General features: G+C 56.2%; 3 protein-coding genes across 3 annotated transcripts; 2 read left to right on the forward strand and 1 right to left on the reverse strand.

Annotated features, from left to right (window-relative positions):
- The first annotated feature begins 348 nt into the window (after positions 1 to 348).
- F12 (coagulation factor XII) lies at positions 349 to 7,208 on the forward strand. Its single transcript, XM_033095749.1, has 14 exons — positions 349 to 435; positions 747 to 804; positions 3,352 to 3,451; positions 3,604 to 3,674; positions 3,939 to 4,049; positions 4,184 to 4,315; positions 4,474 to 4,578; positions 4,714 to 4,879; positions 4,974 to 5,180; positions 5,264 to 5,506; positions 5,720 to 5,856; positions 5,953 to 6,102; positions 6,651 to 6,799; positions 6,890 to 7,208. Exons 1-14 carry the CDS (start codon positions 379 to 381, stop codon positions 7,055 to 7,057), a joined length of 1,854 nt encoding a protein of 617 aa, XP_032951640.1. The 5' UTR covers positions 349 to 378; the 3' UTR covers positions 7,058 to 7,208.
- Positions 7,209 to 7,331: 123 nt separating this feature from the next.
- On the forward strand, positions 7,332 to 8,682 carry PFN3 (profilin 3). The gene has a single exon (XM_033095750.1). The coding sequence runs from the start codon at positions 8,230 to 8,232 to the stop codon at positions 8,641 to 8,643; it is 414 nt and encodes a 137-aa protein (XP_032951641.1). The 5' UTR covers positions 7,332 to 8,229; the 3' UTR covers positions 8,644 to 8,682.
- A 1,255-nt stretch (positions 8,683 to 9,937) lies between these two features.
- Positions 9,938 to 22,284, reverse strand: SLC34A1 (solute carrier family 34 member 1). The gene is made up of 13 exons (XM_033096516.1): positions 22,235 to 22,284; positions 20,884 to 21,024; positions 20,590 to 20,739; positions 20,375 to 20,503; positions 20,160 to 20,303; positions 19,038 to 19,149; positions 18,734 to 18,929; positions 18,555 to 18,650; positions 13,583 to 13,652; positions 13,161 to 13,328; positions 11,821 to 11,937; positions 11,612 to 11,736; positions 9,938 to 10,942 (listed from the first exon to the last, which is right to left on the reverse strand). The coding sequence occupies exons 2-13, from the start codon at positions 20,990 to 20,992 to the stop codon at positions 10,421 to 10,423; spliced, it is 1,938 nt and encodes a 645-aa protein (XP_032952407.1). The 5' UTR covers positions 20,993 to 21,024; positions 22,235 to 22,284; the 3' UTR covers positions 9,938 to 10,420.
- Between the last annotated feature and the right edge of the window lie 518 nt (positions 22,285 to 22,802).

Below are 22,802 nucleotides of genomic sequence, written 5' to 3' on the forward strand. Positions count from 1 at the left end.
TAGAAAACAACCACACTTCGCAATGGACTCTTAAGATCGCAACAGTAGGGAGCTTCTCTTGGGTCTCCTTAGCCTACTCATCCCTAATGGGACCTGGAAACCAAGAAGTCCTTCTTCCTGCTTCCAGTCCCACTGTCTAGGAAAGAGAGGGGGGATGCAGCTCCCCATCATTCTATCCCAAACCCCCAACTCCCAACTTCCCTGCCCTTGGAGGCCTGCCAAAGAAGCTGCTCTGCTTGGCTTTCCACAAACAACATGTGCCCCACTGGGCCCAGGAGGGCAGCTTGACCAATCTCCTCTCCCCATGCCTCAGAGACCTTTGGCCAACTCTATTGATCTGGACTCCTGGGCAGGCTGTTGGACCAACGGACAGACGCCATGAGGGCTCTGCTGCTCCTGGGGTCCCTGCTGGTGAGCCTGGGGTCGGCACTTCCGGTAAGGGCTGTGGGAACCAAGAGGGGTGTACTGGGATGGCCCTGGGCGCCCTTATCACAGCCTTGGTCTCTGCCCACGACCAGCCCAGAAGGCCCAGGCAGAGGAGACAGCCAGAGCCTATGGCTATGAGGGCATGGCCTGCATTTCTGGGGGAAAGGGACCTTGAGAAGGGAGGAGGAAGAAGGGGTCCAGATCTCCTGAGGAAATCTCTACATCTGTGGGCTGTGAGAAGAAGCTGGGGACTGGCATAGGATTCAGGGCAGGTTACAACTTTCTGGGCAAATTCCTTGCCCTCTTCTCCCCTCTTGCAGACTCCAACTCGGAAAGCCCCCAAGGCACATGAGCGCATAGCAGATGAACACACAGTGGGTAAGTAGCCCACTCTGCCTCCTAAGATACCCTTAGGTGGGAATGAGTACGGCTGGGAGTGCACCAGTGGTCAGTCTCTTGGGTCAAGGGGTGGGATCCTGCGCACAACCATCACTCCTGTCCCCAGAGGCATCTGGCTGACATTCAGACCTGAGTGCCAGCTGTGCGCCAGGTCTGTGCCCAAGGGCACTGGGGGCCAGAGTGGTAGTGTGCTGTGTGCTCCTTGAGGGCAGGGTTTGGGCTGTATCTGAGTGCCATTTCACTGCCTGCCAGTCTTCCTCAGTTTCCCCAGCCTCCCCTCTTCTTTTCCTTTCCTCGATACACTCACTGAGTCTTGCCACACAGTGGCCAGGGCCCTCCATGGACAAGGAAGGATCGAGAGCTGGGCTCTGGAGTCCAAATGCCTCTGAATCCTGGCTTCATCGTTTATGAGCTGGGTGACTCTGGGCGAGTGACTTGACTTCTCCAAACTTCAATTTCCCCATCTGTAAAACCAGGCTGGTAATAGTAAACCTCTTAGGGTTGTTGGGAAGGAGAAATGAGTCATAAATCCATGTAAAGCACTCAGCCCACCATCAGGTGCATGGTAAATGCTTAAACTATATTAGCTTTTCTTACTAAGCTCCCTTTTAGGAGGGGGGTGGTCTGCCATCTCCCCCCTCCTCAAACCCTGCCATAGCTCCCCACTGCCTTCATTCTCCCAGGCACTAAATATTCACCTAGAGTTGTGACCTTATTGCCCCTGGTGGCAAGTCTGGTGGGGACAGGCCCAGCCCCTTAGCAGGGCACTGAGGCTCGGTATATCCAGCCCCAATGGCCTCAGCCCCCTCTCCTCTCCTCACCTCACCCTCAGCCAGACGGCTCTCGGCCGGCGCTCCTGTCTGATCCAGCCTAGGTGTCCTGTCCTTGTCTAATCACCTACTGAGGATGAGCCTCCTCTCTGTCCAGCCCATTGGCATCTTAAAAGTCCATCTCAAACCCCTCCCTCTTCCTTTATTGTCCTGTCCCTGGTTTGGCCCTCAGCAAGTGCCACTGTGCCTTTAACAACAAAAGAGCAGCTAATGTTTATTGAGCAGGTACTATGTGCCAGGTTAAGTGTTTTATAGGCATTACCTCATTTAAGCCTCCCAACACTCCTCTGAAGCAGATACAGCCAATTCTTGTTATTTGTGGTAGTCACGTCCTGTAAAGTCACTGCGAACACTGAGTTAGCAAATATACTGAACCATTGCTCCTAAAGGAAATACAGGGTTGGGTTCCTGTGAGCCTCTGGTCACAATGGTTTCATCAACTGTCAATATATAACCTTGCTTTATGTGTGATTCTGTTTAAAGACATCTTGCTTAATAGGTATTGTTGATTTGTTAACATTGAACTCACAGCCAGTGGTACTATAACTCAAGCCTGGACGAAACTTACCTAAGACACATATATTCTCCATAAGGCACATCACAGCCCACTTGTACTTTGGAACACTAGACAGCACTTCAGCTCTATGGGGGTCATTTTCAACAGCAAAATCACCTACCAAAAGCACAAAATGTGAGAAACGTGGCACTCATATCATGGAAAGGACACTTGTTTACAGTAGGAAAGCTGAAACGAGAAGCAGAGTGTCACCTAGTTTGACCTCAGATGGGAAGGTATGCTTCTGCTGACTCACATTTTTCATTGCTTTGTACATGTCTGTGAATGACCATGAAAGCCCCTCAAGAATTGGTTTGGGGGAGTACAAATAAATTTTCGCAAGAAGGCAGATTCACAAATACAGAATCTGTGAATGATGAGGCTCGATTATACTGTTTTTAAAAATTATAATGGCGATAAATTTTTATTGCCAAAATTTTAGAAATTACAGAAATGCAAAAGAAGAAAGTCATCCATAATCCACCATTTCCCAAAAACCGCTCTTACAAATTTTGAAAACGCCCTTCTAGATTTCTTATTTATGCATATGTATTTGTATAAAAATAGGACCATACTGACATGCTGTTTGTAACTTGTTCTTTGTTTAAAATTATGGACACCTTTCTGCACTAATATACCTACATCATTATTTAAAAATTTTTTATTGTGGTAAAATCCACATAACATAAAATTTATCTTAACCATTTTAAGTGTACAGTTAAGTGGTATTGAGTACATTTATATTGTGCAAATATCACCACCACCCATCTCCAGAAATCTTTTTATCATGCAAAACTGAAACTTTTCAACTATATAGTTACTGCTATTTTACGGAGAGGAAACTAAGCTTCAGAGTGGTCAAGTGACTTCAACATTTAACAAGTATTTATGAAGTGCCTACTTTGTGGCAAGTACTCTTCTAAAGTGGGGGACTGCAGACTTGCCCAAGGTCACACAGCTATAGGTGCTGGAGTCACAGTCTGCTCCAGCTGCTTGACTCTGGAATCCAACTTCTTAAGCAGGATGTTTGAAGGCACAATGATCTTTTCAAGGGTCTATCCCTTTTCAACTAGACCCTGAGGGTGGTACCTGGAAGGTTGGGCACAGGGAACATCCTCAGAGAGTGTGTTATCCTTGCAGTTCTCACTGTCACTGGGGAGCTCTGCCACTTCCCTTTCCAGTACAACCGGCAGCTGCACCACAAATGCATCCACAGGCGCTGGCCCGGCTCCCGGCCCTGGTAAGATAACCCAGACGTGGTTGGAGCAGGGGCCTGGGCAAATGGACTCTGCCCATCCTTTTACCCAAGAACCCTGCTTGGAGACAGGGGGCTGTGATGGGGAGGGCGGGACAGCCCCTCAGCAGAGCTGGGAGCCTTATCTTTCTCTCCAGGTGTGCTACTACCCCCAACTTCGAGCAGGACCAACGATGGGCATACTGCTTGGAGCCCAAGAAAGTGCAAGGTGACACATGTAGCTCTGGGGTGGCCAAAGGCGCTCTTTTTCCCCCTAGTTACTCTCCTGGGTATCATCAGACTCTACACACCTGGGATTCTGGGTCCACCCAGCTCCTTCCCTCCCTCCAGAGGGAGAAGTTCTGGAAGGGGGGATAGCCCCGTTTTAAGGCCTGGAAACAAGGTCGTAAAACAAACAGGTTCAGGTACGGACATGGCTCCCATCTGTCTGACTCAGGCTCCCCGCCTGCCTCCCACTGTGTCCATCTCTCAGATCACTGCAGCAAACACAACCCCTGCCAGAGGGGAGGGACCTGTGTGAACATGCCAAGAGGCCCACACTGCATCTGTCCAGAACAATTCACCGGGAAGCACTGCCAGAGAGGTAAGGAGATGCAAGGGCCAGGGAGGGGGCTCGGGAACAGGAGCAGCAGGGGCCTACTGAAGAGGTCTCTGGACCTCTGGAGACTTGGCATGGTCCCAGCCTCTCCTGAGACCGCTGCCCCACTTTGTCCCCAGAGAAGTGTTTTGAGCCTCAGCTTCTCCAGTTCTTCCATGAGAATGAAACATGGCATAGTCTTGAGCCGACAGGTGTGACCAAGTGCCAATGCCAGGGTCCCCGAGCCCACTGCAAGCCCCTGGCCAGCCAGGGTGAGTGGATCCGTTGGGAACTGGGTGGGGAGGAGCACCAAAGGTCAAAGGTCGGGAGGAGAAGATACGAGGAGACCGGGTGGTGTGCCAGTGTAGGGAGGACAGCTCTCTGCTGGGTCTTTGGGCCCACAGGTGGCTCAATGTGCTCCTTCTCCCAGTCTGCCGCACCAACACATGCCTCAATGGGGGCCGCTGCCTAGAGGCGGAGGGCCACCGTTTGTGCGGTTGCCCGGAGGGCTACGCAGGACGGAACTGCGACGTGGGTGAGTTAGGGCCCAGGGGGAAGCAGAAGCCCCGCCCCAACGTGGGGCCAGCATGCGACGAGGGACGAGAGAGTGGCTGAGAGGGCGGCGGGACCATACTATCCCCTGGCAGCAGGGAGTCTCCTCTCTCCCCAGACACTAAGGCGAGCTGCTACGACGGCCGCGGGCTCAGCTATCGCGGCAAAGCTGAGACCACGCTCTCCGGCGCTCGGTGTCAGCCTTGGACCTCGGAGGCCACCTACCGGAACCTGACTGCAGAGCAAGCACTGAACTGGGGACTGGGCGACCATGCCTTCTGCCGGTGCGCCGAGAGTTGCAGGGCAAGGCATCCCCTTCCTCTCCAGGACCCCCTGGGGCTCCCCATGCTCTAACAGTGCTCCCTCCTGTGATTACAGGAACCCGGACAATGACACCCGCCCGTGGTGCTTTGTGTGGAGCGACGACCGGCTGAGCTGGGAATACTGCCTCCTTGCACAGTGTCAAGCCCCAATCCGGGGGACTCTCCAGGCCCCACCTGTGTACCAGGACTCCCCTTTGCTGCCTCTAGGCAGCGCAGATCCCAAGATCGACTCTCCAGACCTCATCTCAATCCTGCATGATAGGTAATAGGGAAGGGGCGGAAGTCCTAGCAGAGAGGGCGAGGGCGAGCTACGTTCCAGCCGCTCGTGGATCTCCCTGTCCTTAGCCCTGGCTCCTCCACAGCCTCGAGAACAAAGCAGATGCAGCTGACTCCCTTGCCCGGACCAAGTGCGGCGGGCTGTGGTCAGCGGCTCCGGAAAGGCTCGTTGAGCCGCGTCGTCGGGGGACTGGTGGCCCTGCCCGGCGCGCACCCCTACATCGCCGCGCTGTACTGGGGCCATCATTTCTGCGCTGGCAGCCTCATTGCCTCCTGCTGGGTGCTGACCGCGGCTCACTGCCTGCAGAACCGGCCAGTACCGAGAGTCCAGCGCCAGCCCGGGCCCTGGCTCCTCTCCTCCGTGCCCAGCTTCCGCGCGACACCCGAATCCGTTCCCTAAGCTCCCCCTTTCCCCTCCAGAGGGTCCCAGGAGCTAAACCCCAGGAAGGGGCTCGAGAAGGGAGGCTCCCCAAGGCCGCCTGTGGCCCGCTCTGATCGCGCGTCCTCTCCCCGCCCTGCCCACAGGCCGGCGCCGGAGGAGCTGACGGTGGTGCTGGGCCAGGTCCGCTACAACCAGAGCTGTGAGCAGTGTCAGACGCTGGCGGTGCGCGCCTACCGCCTGCACGAGGCCTTCTCGCCCATCACCTACCAGCACGACCTGGGTGCGTGGGGACGCCCCGAGGGGATCAGGGGAATGAATGGTGGGGAGGGCTTGGAGCCCGGCGTCTCGGCCTCACACTCCTTCCTGCCCTGGTTAGCGCTGCTGCACCTGCAGGAAAACGCGGATGGCAGCTGCGCGCGCCTGTCGCCTTCCGTTCAGCCAGTGTGCCTGCCGAGCAGTGCTGCCGACCCCGCCCAACCCGAGGCCGCGCCCTGCGAGATCGCCGGCTGGGGGCACCAGTTCGAGGGTAGGCAGAACGGCTGGGGGCGGGAGGGAGACCTCTGGTCACCCGGCTAGGCCAGAGATCCCACAGCGTGGGTACCACCAGGGACAGGAGGCTCTGAACTGGTGGGTTGTGAGGATGTGCACGGCCATTGTCCGAGCAGCCCGCTCGTCTCAGGGCCTGGGATTCACTGTTGGGGGCCCCCAAATCTCCTGAGGGGTACGGGGAGAATCACACTTTCTTTCTCTCTCTGGGCGTTGGGCTGCAAGGCTAAAGGACACCGGCCCTGCGCTCCAGCAGGGTGGATAGATGAGGAGCGAGGTTCCCTGGCAGGGAAGCGGAGTGGACTTCCAAAGCAGCCCTGCTCCGGGGGCGCCTATTCACATCCCGATCCTTTTGGGCCTCAATTTCTTGATCTGTGAAACAGGGTTACCGGGAGCTCCCTCCCTCATGAGCTTGCTGTGAAGGAGGCAGGAAATCAGTGGGTTTGGAAGAGCCTGGCTCAGCCAGGTCCACTGCCAAGCGGCAAGCCAAGTCCCAAGGGGTGTGAACAAAGCGCTTTCGGTTCCCAGGGGCGGAGGAATATTCTAGCTTCCTGCAAGAAGCGCAGGTTCCGCTCATCCCTCAGGAGCGCTGCTCCGCCCCCGACGTGCACGACACCGCCTTCCTCCCTGGCATGCTCTGCGCTGGTTTCCTGGAGGGCGGCACCGATGCTTGCCAGGTGAGGCCTTGGGCCCGCTTGGCGCTCTCCTCCGACCGGGTCAAGTGCAGACCCCAGGCCAAGGACGCTGAGCCGCGTTTCCTCACCCAGGGTGACTCCGGGGGACCGCTGGTGTGTGAGGATAAGTCCGTAGAGCGCCAGCTCATCCTGAGAGGCACGATCAGCTGGGGCTCGGGTTGTGGCGACCGCAACAAGCCAGGTGTATACACCGATGTGGCCTACTACCTGACCTGGATCCGGGAGCACATCAATTCCTGACCTCCCAGGAACTGGTCTTTCCCTCCTGGGCGATTCTGGATGTGAGAATGGCTGGGGCACGATCCTGGACCGCAAGAATTGTGTTTCAGCACCACCAGCCCGTGTCAGGCATGGCATGGGCACTCAATAAAGTGCTTTTGGAAATGCTTGAGAGGCACAGCTCTTAGGGGTCCTGCTGGGAAATGCTGAGACTGTGAACTCGTGCAGGCTTCTACACACCCCTTGGAACAGGATCTATCAATACCTTATGCAAGATTTAGATTCATGTCCCCCTGATGTTTACTGAGCCTTGTGTACCCAGCCCTGAGCAAGGTGATTCCACATATTATTTCTCGTTTGAAACTTACCAATATTTTAAGTTTATGGAGACGTTCTCAACCTCGACTGTACATCAGAATCACGTGGGGGAGCCTTTTGAACCTATGCCCCAAATCCACCTCAGAGCAATTAAGTCAGTATGTATTTCTAGGGGTGGGGAGTGGGCAGTGGTATGTTTTAAAAACGTCATAGGTGATTACATGTGCAGCTGGGGTTGAGAACCATGGTTATAAATGCTTAACTTTAAAACAGCAACGTGAACTCTTCAGGCTGGGGACCTGCGAGGAAGACCCTCACTGCCGCCCAACCCACGCTAGGGCAGTGGGTCTCAAGGTGTGGTCCCTGGACCAGAGGTAGCAGGGAGGGCAGGGAACTTGTTAGAAATGCATGTTTTCAGGCTACACCTCATACTACTGAATCAAACTGAGTTGGGTCCCAGCGATCTGTTTAACAGTTTTCTAGGAGATGCTGACGCTCCTAACGTTTGCGAACCACGTTCTGGGGGTTGAATGGTTACCGGGCCAAGAGGTCCGATAGTCCGAACATGGCATTTTTCTTTTCGTTTTTAAACACATGTGTACTGTACTTGAAGGGTCATTTAAGTTGGATTTGGAGGATTATTTTGACTTTCATACGATCCCCTCCTTCAGGCTAAATTTAGAACTTCACCAGGGGTAAGACGTGAATCCCTGCTCTGATTCTCCGATTCTCCAGCAGGAGGTAGCCGCTCTGTGACATTTCCTTGCCTGAACGTCACAACCCCGCCCCACATACGTTACAGTGCCCGGGGTTCTAGGAGGGAGCAGCCCAGCATCCCTCAAAAGTGCAAGGTGAGGGGCACACTTTGAGCCAGAATGGGAGAGTGGAAAGGCTACATCAGTGCTGTGCTGCGGGACCAGCGAATCGACGACGTGGCCATCGTGGGTCACTCGGACAATCGCTGCGTGTGGGCATCTAGGCCGGGGGGCCTGTTGGCAGCCATCTCACCGCAGGAAGTGGGTGTGCTCACTGGGCCGGACCGGAGCACCTTCCTGAAGGCGGGCCTGAGCATGGCGGGACTCCGCTGCTGCGTCATCCGAGACCACCTGCTGGCGGAGGGTGACGGAGTGCTGGATGCGCGCACAAAGGGACTGGATGGGCGTGCCGTCTGCGTGGGCCACACCCCGCGCGCACTCCTAGTGCTCATGGGCCGACGGGGTGTGCATGGGGGCATCCTCAACAAGAAGGTGCACGAGCTGATCCGTGGACTGCGCACTCATAGCACCTAGGAGACAGCCAGGCAGCAGAGGAGCCAAAGTAAAGTCAGATCCGGGCGTGGCAGACTCATCCTTGGTTTTTCTTTTTTTTGCGGGGGGAGATGATGATGATGACACCGGTTTCATGGAAGATCCTTGCAGAAGGGTTTCCTGGTGGGGCTGGGATTTTGAGTCCAGAGGCTTCCCAGCTCCCTGTGCTCTAGAACGGTCCCTGCTATTTGTTCCCCCACAGGGACCTCAGACCTGATTCCCCAGACCGGAGTCCAGGAGCTTTGTCGCCTTCCCCAGGGTCCTTGGGCCACCGCAGCTCAGCAAGAGTTCCAAGGAACAGCCTTCTCAAACCCTGGAGCTCAGGCCTGAGCATCCTTTCCCACAAAACTTTCCTCACCTCTGGGCAGCACAAATATAAAAGGAGTCCCCTCACCAGGCTGGAGGTCAGTGTACTTCTCACACCCTCCATTTGGCGGGAGGGGGCACTAGCAAGGGTGTGAGCGGGTGACAAGGAGGCTTGGGGAGCAGCGTGGGAACTCCCTGGGCCCAGGCCCTTGCATTTCCCTCCACATACCTCAAAGGGGGTGGGTCGAGGGGATGTGGCCCAAACGACTACAGCTGGGTCTGGGCCCTATAGCCTTCCTGCCACTTTGGGGTCCAAAGGTTCCAGAGAGGTTCCTGGGTTAGAGGGAGGAACTTTGGCACCTTCCAGCCCTCTGCAGGCCTCAGCTGGGGGTGACAGAGGCTATGGAGGAAGAGGAATTGAAAACTTGGGTGGCTTTAAATGAAGCCTGGTTTGTTGCCAAAGATAGAGGGCAAAGGTGGGAGGAAGGGTGGATGGTCCCTGTCCCCTGTGCACTGGGACACGGGGCATGGCCTCTCTTGTCCATCTCCACCCTCCTGGTCCCCTCCCTCAGTGAACCTAACAAGCCCCCACCTGTCACTTGTTTTCTGGAGAACTGATCTTGTCCCAAAAAAAGGGAGGTGGGAATCAGAGGCAAGGAGCGATGGGGGAGGCCAGCCTGGTAAGTTGGGGGATGGAGGTGCAGAGAGCCTTCCTGACACTTGCTTTGGGGGTGGCCCCAGGCCCTGGGGTGCTTCCAGGGAATCTGAACTGTGGATTGGACTCATTAAGGCAGGGCCAGGCAGATTGTTGGGGTGAGTTTGCAGGCTGGCTCTCCAGGGCACAGCGGGCTGTCTTTGGGAGGGGAGACAGTGCTGCTGGACTCCAAACCATGGTCTCTCCTCCCCCGCCCCCCCAGGTGAGAGCAAACAGGCTTCCACATGCAGGACAAAGTTTAATTCGTATTTTTAATCAGGCAGTGTTGGGAAAGGGCATCTTAGTGGTGATTCAGAAAGCTGGGTGAGGACGAGGAGAGTGGTATCATGAAGGAAGGAAGGTGGCCGGGAGGGGTGAGAATACAGCCAGTGACTCAGGCACCACATCTATACACAAGCAAACAGCTGCAAGTCACTACTCAGACCTACCCTTCCTCCTGCCCGCCCTGTTGGAGTTGTATGCACACAAGGACACAAGCACAGGCCTCCAAACATATGTGCAAAGGACAGGAAATTATCCCCAGGTAGCCTGCAGCCTGCACAGCGCCCCCACAGGTACATCATCATGTACACACGCGCAGGCTGACACACAGGCTCACACACCACACAGCCCAGACCTCCGAGGACCTGCACAAGGACAGGCCCACGCCCACAGGACACAGACCTACCCCTCTGCCTTTCCACCTCTGGCACCAGGCACAGGCCCTTCCCCACCCCACGTGGCAGTCTGGCCCAACGCCTAGAGGCGGGTGGCATTGTGGCGAGCAGGCAGGGCAAGGCGGGGAGATGGTGTGGCCGGGGGAAGCTCCTCCAGGAAGACCCTGGCGGGCAGTGGGGGAGAGCGGGGCAGTGGGGGGGAGCGGGGCTCGGGCCTGGCATAGCACAGGGTGGCACGGGTGATGAGGCGGTCCAGGGGCTTCAGGGAGTGCATCCAGGGGGGCAGGAAGTCCCACGTCTGCAGCCACTTGGGCAGGTGCCGGGGGCTGCGACTCTGCAGGATGCTGACGAGCACCACGAAAGCCAGCAGGGCCCCGAAGGGTGCGCCCACACCTACCATGGCCCGCCAGCCTGCCATGGAGATGCCAAACACCAGAGAGGGCATGAGCAGGAAGCAGAGCAGGAGGTAGAGGACCGCGAACCAGCGGTACTTGGCGGTGCGCGTGCCCAGAGCCTTGGCCATGCGGATGGGCAGGCGTGTGCAGGGCACTGGGTACCACAGCAGGATACCCGAGATGTTGAAGAAGAAGTGGCAGAGGGCGATCTGCAGGGGAGAGGGCAAAGGGGCCGATGTGGGCACAGGCCCGGCCGGCTCCTGAGTCAGCTGGGCAGGAAAAGATAATAGGGGCCCGGCCTGATCGTGACAGCAGGAAAGTCACTGCTTAGGGCTGATGTGCCTCCAGTAAAATATGGACACACTCCTGGGCCAGGTGACAAATAACCACTCCCCTGAACACTCCACATCTCCCCCAGGGATCCCTCTCCCAGGAATCCCCCAGAAGCTCCTGCCCAAATCCAGCAGCTCAAAGATTTCTCCTCATTAGTTTCTGGTGGCGCCTCCTGATGGATCTGGGCCTGGGCCCCAGCCCCTGGCTTGTCATTACTCCTTTGCTCCTAGGACAGCAACCCCTCTGCTGTCCTACGTATCCCCTACTCATACTTGATCCCCCAGACTGGGCCATGCCCTCTCTTAAGCACCCCTTCCTAAGAGGGCACATCCCACGCACTGTTTATTGGTGTGATTCTAAGTCACATCTTCCTGGTAGACGCGAGGGTCCTGAGGATGGCACCAGCTCTACTTTGCCTGTATGGTTGCCACAGAGCCTGGCATAGTGGATGGCCTCTCGTCAGCAGTTCAAATCATTTGTTACATGTTATCCCACCCTGGTCAGTGCCACGCCCCAGTCCCAGCCCAGTCCTGCCTCTGGCACACCTGGAAGGCGCTGGACAGCTTCTCCCGGGGACTGGCCAGTGCAGCCAGGATGGCTGTGGTGGTGGTGCCAATGTTGGAGCCCAGTGTGAGGGGGTAGGCACGCTCAATGCTGATCACACCCAGGCCTGGGGGCAGAGGGCAGAATATGGTCTCCCCGCGCCCCGCTCAGCCCTGTCCCTGCTAGACCCCCCCTCAGTATGGGCACTCACCAATGAGTGGCGTGATGGCCGAGGTGAACACAGAACTGCTCTGGACAACGAATGTCATGCCAGCACCCACCACCATGGCAAAGTAGCCTGTGGCCCAGGTGAAGGGGGCGGGGAAGTCTGCGAGGAAACCCAGCCCAGCAGGGTCAGTGGAGGCATATGGGCCGGGCAGCCAAAGCCTGCCTTGGGGAGCAGGTCTTGGACGCCAGCTTCCAAGGGGAGCTTGTCAGTTCCTGCTCAACTGCGGTGTCTTCCACTGGCCCTCTGATCTTGAGTTAAAGGCCCTTCTCAGCCTGGTTCCAGCACACTTTTGCCCAGGCTGTTCTCTCTGCCCAGATACCCTCCCCCCTCCTACATGTTCACCCTCAGGGCTCAGTGTGGAGAGCACCGCCACTGAAAAGCCCTCCCTGACCCAGCCCTCGGGCAGACTCTGTAGCTCCCTCCTCTGAGCTCCCGATTCCAGCATTTGTCATGCAGCCTCTGCCTGTGCCAAGCAGATCTGAAAGCTCAGAATGAAGCTTAAAATGAAAATCAGACGGTGTCAGTCCCCGCCCCCAACCCTCCAAGTGGCCCGATCATCCTTCACAAAGTCCAGGCTCGGAGCACAGCCTGTGGCCAGGGATCTGCTCCTCCATCTCCTTGATGACCTTTCCCTGCCTCTCTCAGCCTCCCTCACTGAGCTCCCGCGAGCAGCTGGCCACCTTTCTGGGCCACAAACCCGCCCAGCTGGTTCCTGCTTCGGAGCCTTTGCACTTGCTGTTCCCTTCACCCAGAGGCACTTCAGCCATATCTGGATGCCTCATTTAGAGCTTTCTGCTCAAATGTCACCTCCACACAGAGGCCACCGACGGCCCATCAAAACCAGCCTCTCCCACACTCTATTGTGCTGCCATTTTTCTTTCTCTTCGGCAGTTACCTCTCTTTTTCTCCGAATGTATCCTCCCTGGTCGTTTGTTTTTCATTGCCCTCTCTCTCTGTGGGCCCCGAGCCCCTGAGGGCAGGATCCATCTCTGTGCGGCTCACCTCTGTATCTCTGGCACAATCCTACGCTTGGCACACCGTAGGAGCTTGATGACCATTTGTTGATCAAATCAAACAGTGGTCTCTGAGAATCTCCCTAGAGCCATCTCCTAGAATGGGACCATAGCCAGAGGCAGGCAAAGATCCCTAGCTATCAGCACCTCCGGGGCCTACAGATCACCCATTCCAACCTCTTTGATCACATGGGGAAACTGAAACTCGGATGGTAGGGCTTTCCCCAGATCACAATGAGGCAGTGGCAGGACGTAGAGAGATCTGAAAGGGCCCATCCTGGGGCCTCTCTACCCACTTCTTGGGCTCACCGGTGTTAATAACCTTCTGAATGACCTTGGCCACCTGGCCCTTGAGCAGAGAGTTGAGCATCTTGACAAGGAGGATGAGGCAGGTACACAGGAGCACCAGGGAGCCAGCCAGCAGGATGAGCCCTACGGCCAGGTCAGGCAGCCCGGTGTCCACGAAGATGTGGTTGCCTGTTGGGGGGGGGGTGTCAAGCTGCTGAGAGCTGAGCCCCTACCTGGCTTTCGGCCCCCACCAGTGCCACCCTCTTCAGTTTGGAGCCTAAGGCCCCACCTCAGTCTCCTTAAACCTCGACAGCAGGAGCTGGGCTCGTTGGCAGCCACCCTTCCTTGGGCTGGAAGTAGCAGTGACCAAGTGGGGGATGGCTCTATCTCTGCCAGGCTCTGCCCCTGCCAGGCCAGACCTCTCCCACCATGCAGGCACTCACATTTCTCCATGGTGGCATTTCCAAGGCTCCGACTGGTGTTGGCCTCTGCCCTGGGCATAGGGGTGGGAGCCTAGATTAAGAGGAAGGTGTCTTAGAGAATTTAGGAAAATGCAGCCTGGGTTTGGAGCTAATATGGAGATTAAGGAGAGGGGATGGGGGAATGGTGATGGGCCTCCTGGCTACGTGCCTTTGGGTGGTTTGCTTGCCCTCTCTGAGCCTATCTGCTCTGCTGAAGAGACGGACGTAAAAATACATGCCACACAAAAATCTGTCCACGGTCGGCCCTCTGCAATTTTGCCCCATCAGTCCACTAATCTGGCTCTCTCTGGGCCCATGGTCTGGTGGCTTCTTGCCCTTGTTTCTGCCACCTCCCCTTGGCATTGGATGCTGCTGACCATAGTTCTCTTCTTCTGAAAACTCTTCCTTCCCCGTCTTTTATTACCTGTCCCTCTCGGTGCCCCTCTCCCCAGCATCCTCGTCCCATTCTCTCTGCTGAGGCACCTTGCTCAAGCTCCGTTTCCTCCTTGCTGAATTCCCTATCTGGAGAGGGGCAGGGGGCAGGGGTCACTGGTGGGCTCCACATCTCTTCCTTCCCCCACCTATATTATCAGTGAAGTGAGGGAGGTTTCTGGGGAGGCCCCCCAATTCAGAGGGCCCCGGGCCAGGTAGGTAGCCTAAGTGAGGGGCTCAGGCTGAGCGTGGAGGTGGTGGGGGGAGTGTGCTGGGCCTATAGGGGCAGCAGCTATTCAGCTCCTGGCTACTGTCACCATCCAGGGACACAGCCCACATGGCCAAAGGGCCTTATCTACACGAGAAACCACAACTCTCTGGTTTTAGATAAATGTTGTAAATTTTGGCAATCTGTAAATGTTGGCAACCCCTCTAAGGCGTGCTTTACAACTCTGTGGAGGCCAGTCTGGTCTGCGGACACTAATTTGTAGCCTCATTGGGTTAAAGAGTTATTTTTAAAATGCAACCTGGGGTGCCTTCCCTTTCCGCCAGATCTCTGAAAGGAGAAAGTGGGCTTGGCTTGGCTGGGGAGCCATGGCTCACAGAGGGGAATGGAGCCCCAGAATGGACAGTTACTCCCAGGGCCCCGGGCAAAATGCAAGAGCCACTACTTCCCCCGTGCCCCCACAAACATATTCTGCCTCTTCTGGGAGTTGATATGGGCGCTGGTTCCCTTTCCACCCCCACCCCCAGCTCTGCATCCCACACACCTCTGACCTCCCCCGGTGCTGACGGTGGGTGGCACTCAGGTGGGGTCCTGGCACTTCAGTGTTACAGCTCTTTTAAGTTTGATTCTAAACTGTATCATGTAAAAGGTGTATGATAGAGGTAAGATCTAGTACTTATAGCACCTACTTTTAAATCAGGAGAACCAGGTGTGAGGGAGAGCACCAGGTGTGAGAAACAGAGACAGGTGTTTGATGTCAGGCATATCTGAGTTCAAATCCTGCTGCTTATACCAACTACTTTGCGCATGTCATGCCACCTCCCTGAGCCTGTTTTCTCTAAAGCAGGACAATAAAAGAGCTGTTAAAAATGTTATAGGAGAAAATGAGTGTGAAATGCTCAGCAAAGGGCTTAGCTTATGACAAGCCTTCAGCAAATTGTGCCTCCAAATAAGGACAGACGCTTCCCTCGCAGGGCCCATCTGGGAGTACACAGTGGAAAGGGTGTGTTGTGTGGCTGACATCCTACTTCAGGATCAGTGGCTCCTGCAGATGTGTCTGAAGGTCTTGGCCCTTTTGGAGAAGAGCCTGGTGGACCTTCCTGGAGGGGCCCCAGCCTGGATCCCTGAAAGGAAGATGACTCCCTGAGATGGATGGGCGCCTGACCAACCTGTGCCGCACTGACTTTCCCTGGGCCGGGCCTGGGGTTCTCTTGGGGGAGGGGCCTGTGGGATCCTGGGAGGCTGGAGGACAGTAGCTTGGCTGGGGTCTCACTGGGGGCTGGCAGTGCTGAGACGGGCAAGGGCCGGGGGCTAAGACCTGGGGTTTTGGAAACTTGACCTTCCTGCCTGAAGTTGTATGGCCCTGGCTAAGCTCACAGGGGGAGTCCAGAGACTATAAAGGGAAGAAGGGAGAGGATAGAAGCTCCGGCCTAGATAACGAGCTAGCAAGCCCAGGGTCTGGGGCAATACCCCCAGGGCATGGTGGAGGTGGGGTGGGGGAGTGGGAGGGGTCGTGAATTCCATGGGAAGAACAGAATGGTGAGCCTGACAGCCCTGAGCTCAAACCTCAGCTGAACCACTTCCAGCTGTGCGACACTGGACCAAACACATAACCTCTCTGGGTCTCAGTTTCCTCCTCTGCAGCAAGAGGTCCACAATGCTGCCCACCTCTCCCCAAGGGCTAGTTGTGAGGAATCTTGGAAGGGAGTTGGGATTTAAATGCCCGCAGAGCCACCCCAAATTAAGGAGGCACCTCTCGGAACTGAACGAGATGATTAACCTTACAGAGGAATGCCGGACTCTAAGAATCCTTCCGCTGGGAGAAACACCAGGATGTGGGCCTGCGCAATAGATTCTCTTCCAGGGGAAGGGGAGCTCTAGGGTCTTTGTTTCTGGAAGCAGAGGGAGATCACCGTGCCAGCAGCGCCCTCTAGTGGTGAAGAGGAGAACTCTTTAGAGCACCGCCTACCACCTCTGAATGTCTGTAGTCACCTGGTGGCGCTCAGATATGGTGGGCAGAGTGGGGAATGGGCATGAATGGTGGGACAGCAGACTCGGTCTGGAAGAGGCAGCAAGATGGGGATTCAGGAACGCGGGCTCCAAACTCCCCCAGGATTTTTGTCCTACTTCAATCGCACGGATTTGGGCCTCAGTTTCTTTGAGCCTTAGTTTCTTCATCTGTAAAATGGGGATGTAATAATTCCTGCTTCCAAGGTTGCAAGTCCTCAAAAGATGCTAATCTAGGCAGGTATGGTTGACAATCCACAGAATGAGAACAAAAGAAGATAATTTACAAGACAGAGTCAGACCCACAGAGCGCCAAGAGGTGTTGGAACACTAAAACTGCCTCTGGTTTTTCTTTCACCATCTAGACAACTACAGACTTCCAGTCCTCTCCTTGGTGACACAGCTCCCTGGAGACTGGTTTGGGCGGGGTCGGGTCCAGCTTGGTGAAAGCTGGAGGCAACGGGGATAGGTTGGAAGGGAGCACAGGGAGACTCGGTGGCCAGAGCAAAACTTGTCTTCAGTGCAGGAGGAGCCACCAGCACACATCACCTCCTAAGAGCGAGCACAAGGCTGCACAAGCCACATTCCTACTGAAATCATCCCACAGAGAAGGCGAGAACAGGGAGCTCAGGTCTCACCCGCAGCGACTCTCCAGGCCGAGGAAACTGCTCTTAAGGAAAGGATCTCCTGGGAGAGCTGAGCAGAGTAGCCAGTGCTCATGCAGGTGGCAGCTGGAGCAGTGAAGACAGCTCTGGCCCAGACACCTTAGGTGGGTTGCTTCACGTGGAAGACGGGATGCTCGTGTCCACCTCACCAGCACAGCATGGGAATTCCATCTCTGGTACGTGTGGCAGGGGGACCTGCTGGGTGCAGGTGGGCCACGGGGTTTCAGAGCAGCGAGTGGGGTGGCCCAGGAGCTCCCTTCCATGGCTTGTTTTTTGTGCAGATATCAAAGTGTGTGATTTCTCTCAGTCTAGGTTTTGCTATGAAGTAGAGAGGATTGTGATGATTCGGAGAGCTTAGGGAGTGCCCCGCAAGCCCGTGAGAAAGTGGAGGTTGTTAGAGAAGTCACAATGCCAGAGTAAAAGCTGCCTGCACAGGCTTTTTGATGTCAAACTGCTTTGGACACTCAGGGGGGCTGAGCTGGCGCTTTGCGCCACTCAGATGCAAGGGAATCTTCCAGGGCAGGTTGAAAGGCTGTTCTCTGTTCAAGCCACAGGGGAGAAAGGCTTGGTGACATCAAGTAGCGGTGGAGATGATGAGGAGGAAAGACCTGGGCTTTAGGTTTCCTTATATGTTGTTCTAAATGGAGTTGCTCTTGTGTGTAAGAATCAAGGGAAAGCAGGTGCTGGGCATATTTTGGTTTTGATGAAGCATTTCCCCATTTATGGCTGAGTGAGAAAGAGCGCTGATTGCCTGCTTCCTTGTTAGCTTGGTGTAATGGCCAGTCCATGAATGTCCAACTCATCCAAAGAGATTGTCATCTGGGCAGTAGAAGCCAGGAAGCAGTAGAAACCGTGCGGAAGGACAAGGGGACACATGCCTGTGGGAGTCTTCCAGGGAAGGAGCCCCGATGTTGGCACAACGAGCTGTTGTGTCTCCAGTGAGGTCTCCATGTGGCCCTGGGCTAGTATCCTGTTAGCTCTGCTTTCCTGAGCTTCCTTATAGCGTTCTCTCCCTGCCCTCCTCCCCACATTACCTGGGCCCCAAAACATGGCAGAGCTGAGTCACTAGCCCCCTGCGACCCCTAGTGGGGAAGAGAGCGCCCTAGAAGGTGAGACCTGTGCTCAGGGACCTGACACAGCAGTACAACCTCCAGCAAGTTTCCTAGCCTCTTGGAGTCCATTTCTCTACCTGTGAAACCAGAGGAGTGAACTGGATCAGTGGTTCTTAAACTAGAGGCTGGAGCAGATGTAGAGGGCTTGTTGAAACTCGGCTGCTAGGCTCCCACCACCGAGTTTTTTTTTCTGATTTAGTAGTTTGAGGGAAGGGCCTAATACTCTATCTCTTACAGGTTCCCAGGTAGTACAGGTGCCATTGGTACACACTTTGAGGACCACTGGGCTAGATCGATTACGTGCCAACCCTGATTGATTGGTAATGGCAGTCTAAAGCCGGTGTGAGGCTGGCAGAGATTAGCAATGTCTGCCATGGGTGCAGACTCACAGTAAAAGTGAGATGTACTTGCCTACTGGAGGCTAATGCTCTCTAGGGTCTACCTGGAACATTTTGAACAGACGATGACGCTAATCAGCGGTCCTCTCACCTGGGGCCAGACCTGGGACTCACCTCCAGGGGTTCTGGGTGGCACCAGATCTTAATGAGACTGTGGTTCCTCAGGGACTCATCACCGGTGGCGATGCTGGTAATCACGGACTTGTCCAGCTGTGGGCAAGATGTGGGCAAGGGGAGTGAGGGCGGGGCCCTCGCGGTGCCCCGGTGCCCCCCCGTGCCAGCCCTGCTCCTACCTGGATGATGAGCTTAGTGAAGGGCTCCGTGATGATCTTCAGCAGGTCAGGGGCGTCTCGGCCACCCCGTATGTTGAAGCTGGCCACCACGAGTCGAGTGACATGGTACAGGTACCCAGTGGCAGCCTCCAGGGGCAGCAGGACCAGGACTGACAGCCAGTTAAAGCAGTCGTGCACGGTGGCCCCCGCGAAGGCCCTGGGCAGGGAGGCCACGTTGCAGGGCAGGCCCTTCCCGCGGAGGCTCCTGACCTCTGGGACCACCCTCTCCCACAAGCGCAGGCCCCTCGCCACTCTACCCCCTCACCGCCGAAAGTCCGTCCTGTCCCCCGCCTGCATCAGGGCCACGATGGTGTTGGTGACAGAGGTGCCGATGTTGGAGCCCATGATGATGGGGATGGCAGAGCTCACGTCCAGCACTGGGAGAAGAGGGGGCCTCATAACTGACTGGCTCACGCCGCTTCTGCTCGCAAACACTTCCCGCCATACCCACCCTCATCCAGGCCCCCAGTGGGCATTCCCGCCATGCGGCTGACTCTGCCCACCTCAGTGTCACAGGTACATGTGGGTACATGCTGTGTGTTTATATGTATGTGCATGCACGTGAACCAATGCACATGCACTGCAGTGCACATATGTGAATATGTGTGGGCACGTGCATATGAAGCCATGTGTCCTATATGCCAATGTGTGTCTTGCTTGTGTGTGCACACGTTGTACATAATTGTGATGGCTAGGCTATGGTACCCAGTTATTCAATCCAACACTAATCTAGATGTTGTTTTGAAGGTGTTTTGCAGATGTGATTCACCTCTACAACCAGCTGACCTTAAAGAAAGGAGATAACTTCAATAACCTGGGTAGGCCTTACCCAATCAGGTAAAAGGTTGTCAGAGCACATCTGCAGCCTCCCCGGGGATGAAGAAATCCCACCTGTGCACTGCAGCACGGGCTTCTGCCCAGGAGTTCTGGCCTGCCCTTCCCCACAGCCTGCCCTTCCCCACGGCCTGCCCTTCCCCACGGCCTGCCTCCCAGCTTTGGGCTTGCCTAGCCAGCCTCACAATCATGTAAGCCAATTCCGTGCAATAAATCACATAAGTATGTCCTGCAGATTCCGTTTCTCTGATTTCTTTGGTTCTGTTTCCCTGACTGATGGAATGAGTAACTGTGTGGCAGTATGGAGGTGAGCCTTCCTGGGGTTGTGCCCCCCATTTGCCTCCCTTCCAGCTCCTGGGGCACCTCCCCTTGCTGAGAGTCTTGGCCAGGCCTTGGAGGACAGAGTGGGAGACACCAGAGCTCTGCCCTTTGTCCTCAGCACCCTGTCCCCACTCTTGCCCCCTGAACCCCAGCCCTGCCCTGTCCCCCCCAACCCTCTTGTCCAGCACACCCAGCTGCCCACACTTTCCCGGGCCCTGGTGGGCCAACTCACAGCCAGAGGAGACCATGCTGACAATGATGGACGTGGAGGTGCTGGAGCTCTGCACCAGCACGGTCACCAGGATGCCCACCACCAGTCCCGCCACCGGGTTGGACAGGATGACATTGTCTTTGAAGATGTCGCCAGCCACCTTCCCTGGGAAGCATGAGCCAGTGCTGTCTGAGGCTCTTCAGGGACCCTCCCCCAGTGCCCTCTCCTGGCCCTACCTCCAGCCAGCTGGAAGGCCGAGCTGAGCACATCCAGAGAGCAGACGAAGAGATAGAGGAAAGAGAGCATCAGTGGCACCTTGAGGAGGCTCAGGCCAGCCCGGTGCAGCTTCTGGACCAGTCCGGGCTCTGGAGATGGGACAGCTGTGAGCACAGTAGCCAGAGAGCTGGGGCACTGACTGCTGATGCCCTGCCACCTCCCCACCCAGGCCCACCTGGCTTCTGCTCCTCCTCCAGGGCCAGCTTGGCAGACAAAGGGTCATGGAGATCCAGAACCTCCCCGAAGGGGCAGCTGTGCTCGGCGAGGGCCACGGGGCCCAAGCTGGGGAAGGCATAGGCGGAGGTCCCTGGGATCCTGTGCAGGACTGGGGAGGGAGGCTGGTCAGGAGGCTGGTCAGAGGCCCCAGGTCCGGTGGGGGGGTCAGAGAGTGTGGGTGGAGTGCTAGAGGCTTCGCCCAGGATGTGGGCAACTGAGGGTAAGCAGGGTCCGGGGGTGGGAGCACACTCACCCTGAGGGCTGGGCACATAGGCAAAGGCTGCCCCGTGCATCATGTGCCCCCCGCGAACTGGGAGTGGGGAGACAGCAGGGGCCCCCAGCCTCTCTCCATAGGACATCATCCTGGGCACACGCTGTAGAGCCTGCAGCAACACTGAATGACAACTGCTGTGTCCTGGAAACTCACGCACACTCACACACCCACGCTCACATCCACACTTCCACACTCACTTGCAGAAACACTCATGGCAGGTAATCCTGAACTACACACCCAGAGAAGTACACCATCCACTCCCCCCGACCCCCCCCCCCCGCCCCGGGACGCACGCTCAGGTGCTCAGCATGAATTGGGCATTCATTCATTCATTTAGCAAGGACTTCTTGAGCGTCAGCTCTATTTCAGACACCGAGCTAGATGTTGGAGTTCAGTGGCAGCCGAATACAGAAACAGCTCCTGCCCCCAGGAAGCTTAAAGTGTGGTCCAGAGACAGATGTCAATGAAATAATCCCTTAAATAGATGGAAAATGACAATGGGGACAAGTGTTCTATGACAGATATAGGTGCCTGTGATGAATGGGTGGCCTGTTGGGGGAGAGAAGAGGGGATCAAGCTGAAAAGAATGGTCAGTAGGAGTTACCAGAAGGAGAAGGGGCAGAGTATGCATGCCAAGGCCGTGTGCAGGGAGGAGCTGAGAAGGCCCAGTGGCTGGAGGGGACCAGGGAGCACGCTGGCAAGAGGCTATAGGTGTGGGCCCGGGGCAGGGCCACGCAGGAGTCTTGACTGTCCAGTGCTGAGGAACCATGGACCCCTGCTTGCTCATGGGGCCAGCTGGGCACGCACTCAGGGAAGGGTCCACTGGCCTGGATCCCAAGTTCCTGGCTTCCCCTCACAAGTGAAGTGTTTTCCCCATCCAACCCCTACCCCACCCCCCAACAATAAACAAACCCTGCTGCCTTTCTCCCATGAATGAGGCTCAGACCAGGAATGGTTTAGGGAATGAGGGCCCTCCCACCCTGTCCCCTAGTCTGGGAAGCCCAGACTTGCTTCAGGTCCCGCCCCTGAACTGCCCCAGGAGCTCTTGGCTGTTATGGTGGGAGTGCTCCAGTCTGCTTCCAACCCCCACTCCCACCCCCAGCATTGTCCCAAGGATTCTTGGCTGTGGGGTTGGAGGAGCGGTGTCGAGCTGAATTCCCAGCCCTGGAAGACCATGAGTCCTTTTTACTTTGGGGAGTGAGCCAGATTGGGCTGGGCCTGAGATGTTGTGGGGGCAGGAAGCAGGCGACAGTTAGGACAGCAGTGAGAGGACCGGGATGATAACCTAGGAGTAGGGGATGAGGTTGGGATGAGAAGGCCCTGGGCTCACCTGGGGGTTCTGTGTTTCAGCTCCTGCTCAGCGGCTCAGGGAAGTCCCAGAGAAGCTGGGACCCTCCTCTTTATACCCTCCGGTCAAGGGCAAAGTTCCTAGAACCCTAGCTGCCCTCCCTCTGTTCCCCGATTAACCTCACCCCCGAGATTCCTCCCAGTTAATTGCTAATCGTCAGCTCTGCAGAGGGAGTCTGTAGTCAGGCTATCCCCTCCCCCACACAGACAGTCAGCCTGAGCCACCACCCAGACTCAGCCAAGGCAGGGACACATTCCCTACCCCCAGGTAGAGACCCTGAAGCCACTCAGGCATCTTGTTCCCAGGGCCCCCAAAGAGATTCCATAGCTCCAGTCCCTTCCTTTCATTCTTGGCATGACAGGACTCCCTGGGAGTGACCCAAATGTCCTGTTGTGTCTGTAGGTCTTGGGGAGAAGGTGTTTGGAGGAGAGGGAGTATGTGATGGAGGAAGCAACAGGAAACAAACATGGAGACGCTGCATAGTATGGAATCTTGAAGCGTCTACAATGCCTGACCATTAATCCAGGATGTGAGTCTAACAGAAAGTGAG

The sequence above is a fragment of the Rhinolophus ferrumequinum genome, chromosome 24, assembly GCF_004115265.2.
Source record: "Rhinolophus ferrumequinum isolate MPI-CBG mRhiFer1 chromosome 24, mRhiFer1_v1.p, whole genome shotgun sequence".
NCBI classification, from domain to species: domain Eukaryota; kingdom Metazoa; phylum Chordata; class Mammalia; order Chiroptera; family Rhinolophidae; genus Rhinolophus; species Rhinolophus ferrumequinum.

What these genes read in the sequence shown, in the direction of transcription:
- SLC34A1 (XM_033096516.1), bottom strand. Translation starts at nt 20,992, where the DNA reads ATGATGTCCTATGGAGAGAGGCTGGGGGCCCCTGCTGTCTCCCCACTC. An exon ending in CTATGTGCCCAGCCCTCAGG is followed by an intron (nt 20,740 to 20,883) that starts GTGAGTGTGCTC and finishes CTCCCTCCCCAG; the next exon opens with TCCTGCACAGGATCCCAGGG. An exon ending in GGCCTTCCAGCTGGCTGGAG is followed by an intron (nt 20,304 to 20,374) that starts GTAGGGCCAGGA and finishes CATGCTTCCCAG; the next exon opens with GGAAGGTGGCTGGCGACATC.
- F12 (XM_033095749.1), top strand. Translation starts at nt 379, where the DNA reads ATGAGGGCTCTGCTGCTCCTGGGGTCCCTGCTGGTGAGCCTGGGGTCG. An exon ending in CAAGCCCCTGGCCAGCCAGG is followed by an intron (nt 4,316 to 4,473) that starts GTGAGTGGATCC and finishes TCCTTCTCCCAG; the next exon opens with TCTGCCGCACCAACACATGC. An exon ending in GCTCACTGCCTGCAGAACCG is followed by an intron (nt 5,507 to 5,719) that starts GCCAGTACCGAG and finishes CCCTGCCCACAG; the next exon opens with GCCGGCGCCGGAGGAGCTGA.
- PFN3 (XM_033095750.1), top strand. Translation starts at nt 8,230, where the DNA reads ATGGGAGAGTGGAAAGGCTACATCAGTGCTGTGCTGCGGGACCAGCGA.